This window comes from Spermophilus citellus, assembly GCF_964194105.1.
Source record: "Spermophilus citellus genome assembly, chromosome: 5".
Lineage (NCBI taxonomy): Eukaryota > Metazoa > Chordata > Mammalia > Rodentia > Sciuridae > Spermophilus > Spermophilus citellus.
Window position 1 is genome coordinate 40,064,372 of NC_138186.1, and position 5,321 is coordinate 40,069,692.

General features: G+C 33.3%; 1 protein-coding gene across 1 annotated transcript; it reads left to right on the forward strand.

Moving 5' to 3' along the window:
• Positions 1-219: 219 nt before the first annotated feature.
• Positions 220-1,164, forward strand: LOC308649328 (olfactory receptor 5V1-like; the record flags this gene model as incomplete). Its single annotated transcript, XM_081294944.1, has 1 exon — positions 220-1,164. The coding sequence occupies one exon, from the start codon at positions 220-222 to the stop codon at positions 1,162-1,164; it is 945 nt and encodes a 314-aa protein (XP_081151070.1).
• Positions 1,165-5,321: the final 4,157 nt, after the last annotated feature.

A 5,321-nucleotide genomic window follows, 5' to 3' on the forward strand; every position in this document is an offset into this window, starting at 1 on the left:
TACAGGGAGATGATTTTCAAGTGAAACACTGTGTTGGGTGGCTGGTATGAGTCATAGTATATGAGTGTTGCTCCTGTGGTTTACTGCCAGATATAGATAGTAATATTTTATCTGTAACATTTTGCTTTCCTGTTTTTCAGGCCATTGCTACTGTAGCATATGATTATTGTAATCTATGCTTCTCTTTGCCCAACTCCTCAGAGGAAACCAGACAACATTATGGAAGGAAAGAATCAAACAGCTATATCTGAATTCATCATCTTGGGATTCTCTGACCTGAATGAATTGCAGTTTTTACTATTTACCATCTTTTTTCTGACCTATATATGTACTTTGGGAGGAAATATATTCATCATCTTGGTGACAATGGCTGATCCGCACCTACATACACCCATGTACTATTTCCTAAGGAACCTGGCCTTTATTGATGTCTGCTACACCACCACCAATGTCCCACAGATGATGGTACATCTTGTATCAGAGAAGAAAAGCATTTCCTTTGGGGGATGTGTGGCTCAACTTTTTGCATTCATTTTCTTTGTAGGATCAGAGTGTCTCCTCCTGGCAGCAATGGCATATGATCGCTACATTGCCATCTGCAAACCCTTAAGGTATTCAGTTATTATGAACAAGGCCCTGTATAGCCAGTTAGCAGCCTCATGTTGGATTGGTAGTTTCCTCAATTCAGTGGTGCATACAGTACTGACATTCCGTCTGCCATTCTGCAACAACCAGATTAATTACTTCTTTTGTGACATACCCCCTTTGCTGATCTTGTCTTGTGGGGACACTTCAGTCAATGAACTGGTGTTGCTATCCATTGGAGTCTTCATTGGTTGGACTCCTTTACTGTGCATTGTCCTTTCCTACCTTTACATAATCTCCACCATCTTGAGGATCCAATCTTCAGAGGGGAGACACAAAGCCTTTTCTACATGTGCCTCCCACCTGGTCATTGTCCTTCTCTATTATGGTAGTGCCATTTTCACATATGTGCGGCCCATTTCATCTTACTCATTGGAGAAAGACAGACTGATTTCAGTATTGTATAGTGTTGTTACTCCCATGCTGAACCCTATAATTTACACATTGAGGAACAAGGACATCAAAGAAGCTATGAAGACAATAGGGAGAAGGTGGCAGCCACCAAGTCTTGAGATATAATGTTAAGGATAAGATTAAGGATAATAATTATTTTGATATGTAATCTCAAAATAATAATCATATATTATAATTTAAGTTTTTCACCAATCAGCTGTTTCTCCTGACACTCAAAAACTGCCTGAAATGCTGGGACAGAGATGAAAGAATTGGCACACTCCACCTCAAACGTACATGATATTGAGCTTGCTTTCTTTTTTCCCCTTGTTTTGGCACTAGAGATGGAACTCCTCAGTACTTTAATTTTTTTTTTTTTTATTTTGAGATAGGGTCTCACTAAGTTTCTAAGGGCCTCACTAAGTTGTTGAGGTTGGCTTCAAACTTGCTATCCTGCCTCAGGCTCCCTTATTGTTGGGATTCCAGTTGTAGGCCGTTCTACCTGGCATTCTTGAACTTTTGCTAGTTCAACATGAGAGACATCAATCTATTCTTTTTAGATGTTTTCTTCTTATCTATGTTTTCCATTCTTTATCCTCTTTCCAAAGATGGTGGCTCTCTTCCATGTAATATTTGTTTGATGAACTTCATCATTTGGTACTTTATTTCCTATATGTGGAAGAATGTGAAAGAAGCTTCTCTTACCATATTTCTCTTATTACTTAACTCAAGTTTTTGTCCTTTTTTTGGTTCTTTTTAATAAAACATCATCACCAATATATAATTCACATTATTCTCATTTTGACAAAGAAACATAATCATGATGAAATGGTGTCTTATCTCCAGATCTGTTGGTAATTGATTTTAATTTTGTCACCTGCTGCATGGGCTAAAGCCAATTTATCTTCATATTAGAAAGAAGATACAGTTTCTTAATCCCAGTTTATATTCCTTACTCTATTCAAATAGTGAAATATCCTGAAAAGAGTTTTCTAGGAATAAGTCCACATGACAGATTACTTAACATAACATTAGGAACATTTTTATAAAAATTTAGAAAATATAATCAGATAAAAAATATAGAAAATTTATGTTTTATAGGAAGGAATAGAATTTTAGTAAGATGGCAATTAAAGTTAGAAAAAAAAATAGAAATTACATGTTTAAAGTATTAAATTACTGCTTTTATTTTTTATACTGTTTAAAAACACTTCTGGTTTGCACATCATTCCTTTAACTATGATTATTTGGTAATTGCTATATTAAGTATTCTGTGTATTACCTATCTTATAACCTATGTCCTGTAAAAACCCTAAGTAATCCTTCCCTAGGTAGGGCTTGGTTCCTGGATATACACCACCACTATGTCCATTTCCTTAATTTCCAACTTATATCCTACCAATCATTTAAAGAAAAACTTCTCTATTATTTATAATTTTGTTCAAAACACACTTTCTCCTGCTGGGGATGTGGTTCAAGCGGTAGCACGCTCGTCTGGCATGCGTGCGGCCCGGGTTCGATCCTCAGCACCACATACCAACAAAGATGTTGTGTCCGCTGAGATCTAAAAAATAAATATTAAAAATTCTCTCTCTCTCTCTCTCTCTCTCTCTCTCTCTCTCTCTCTCTCCTCTCTCACTCTCTCTTTAAAAAAAAAAAACACACACTTTCTCCCAATAACTCCATGTGGAAGTATTTTCTCTTCCTTTTTAAGTCACAGGATACTATGCAAAATGGTGGGGGTTGGAGTGGTAGCAAGAGTTCCCTGACTATGCCATTTAAATTGCATCTTTTTACCCCATAGTAATCATTGATAACCCCAATTATCACAACTTATTAATAAAACTCATCAATTTATTATTATCAGATTTATGTGTTCTATTCACCTTTTTGATTGTTAGGGTCAAGAGTAATTCCTGGCTTATAGGAGCTTTTAAAGAAATTCTATTGAGGGCTGGGGATGTGGCTCAGGCGGTAGCGTGCTCGCCTGGCATGCGTGGGGCCCGGGTTCGATCCTCAGCACCACAAACCAACAAAGATGCTGTGTCCGCCAAGAACTAAAAAAAAAAATAAATATTAAAAATTCTCTCTCACACAGTCTCTCTCCTCTCTCACACTCTCTCTAAAAACAAAAAAAAAAAAAAGAAATTCTATTGATAAAGGTTAAAGTACCAGGCTATCATAACATATACTATAGTATTTGTGCATGAAGTCTTTACTGTCTTACTGTAAACACACTTCTAAGGAGGCCACAGCTTATAAAAAGTATATATCTTGGTATTCCTCACAGTCCATAGTTTGATGGCTTATTCACTTTTGGGTAATATTACAGGATATTATGCTTTTTGGGTAGATGAATAAAGCAGTTAGAGATGGATATAATTTAGTTAGTTATTTTATTGGATTTTTTTTCATTATTGAGCTGAGTTTTTTAGTATTTTGTTGAGGATTTTTTGCAGCTACATTCATCAGGGATATTGACTTACAACTTTCTTTTCTTGCAATGTCCTGGTATGGCTCAAAGCCAGTATACCAAGTATCAGGATAACACAAGCTCTTTAAATGAGTTAGGAAATATTCATTTTTCTTAAATATTTTGGAGGTGTTTGAGGATTGTTGTTAGTATTTCTTTTTAAAAGAATTTAATAGAACTCAGCAGTAAACTATCAGGTCCTGGGCTTTTCTTTTATGGAATTCTTTTGATCACCTTATTTTTTATTGATCTGTTCCAATTTTCTATATCTTCATGACTCAGTATTTGTAGTTTGTATGATTTCTAGAAATTTATCCATTTTTTGTTTTATAATTCCAGGTTTAAAATTATTCAGAATAATCTCATATGGTCCTTTGTATTTATGTACTATCAATTGTAATATTGTCTTTTTCATTTTCATCTTTTTTCTTAGTCTATATAAGAGTTCATGGATTCTATTTTCTATAATACCTATTCTTAGGGGTTTTTATGGTATTTTAAACTTTCTTGTCTTTATTTTACTTATTTTGCTCTGGTCTTTATTATTTATTTCCTTCTGAGAACTTTGAACATCTTTGTTACTGTTCTGTAGTTCTCTGAGTGATAATATTGTTTATTTGGATCTGTCTTTGATACAAGTGTTCTTCGCTATGAATTTTCCTCTTAGAACTGCTTTTTCCCCTTTATCTCATAAATTTTGTTATGTTGTTCTTTGATTTTCATTCATCCTAATATTTAAAAAAAATTAAAGTTTATTTGCCCATTGGTTTTATGAGAAGCATGCTAATTATTTTCCATGTATTTGTGAATTTTCTGAAATTCCTCTGTTGTAAGTATGTAGTTTTATCCCTCAAGAAATATATTTTTTGTGATTTCAGTTTTCGTAAATTTGTTGACTTGTTCTTAGGCCTAACATATAATGTATCTTGGAGAATGTTCCTTGTACACTTGAAAAGGATGTGTATTGTGCTGATGTTGAATGGAATGTTCTTTATATTTTTGTTAGCTCCATTTTATCTAAAGTTTACTTTACATCCTATGTTTCCTTATTCATTTTCTCTCTGTTGATCTGTTCTTACTAAGATTTGCTACTGTTAATGTATTACAGCCTCTGTTTTCCTTTTAGTCTAATAATGTTTGCTTTACATATATGTAGGTGCTTTTATTTTGGGTGTATATAATTTCATAATTTTTAAATTATCTTGATGAATTGACCCTTTATAATTACTTTTTTTTTCTTATTTGGCAATTTTGATGTTGAGTCCATATGATCCAAGTAAAGCTACTCCTGCTCTCTTTTGATTCTTATTAGTATAAAATATCTTTTTTTTTTTTTTTACATCCATGCACTTTCAGTCTATTTGTGCCCATATACATAAATTGAATCTCTTGTAGGCAGCATGTAGAAGGGTCTTATTTTTGTTGTTATCCATTCAACCACTCTTTATCTTTTAACTGGAAAATTTAATCTATTTATATTCAAGATTATCATTTGATAAGTATGAACCTACTTCAGCATTTTTTAAATTATTTTTTCTGGTTGCTTGGCAGATACTTTATTTATTTCCCTTTTACCTTTTGCCTTTATGATTAAGTGAATCACTATAGAAGTATACTTTGATTCCTTGCTTTTCATATTTTGTGTTTATATCACAGATCTGTACATTCTTGATATCATGAGTCTTAAAAGAAATCTTCTATAACAGACTGTTTTAAGTTGATAGTGGCTTAAATTTGATTGCATAAAAAACTATGCTTAAGAAAATCCTTTCAAAAATAAACTGTAGTTTTATTCCACTATCTTAGAAAG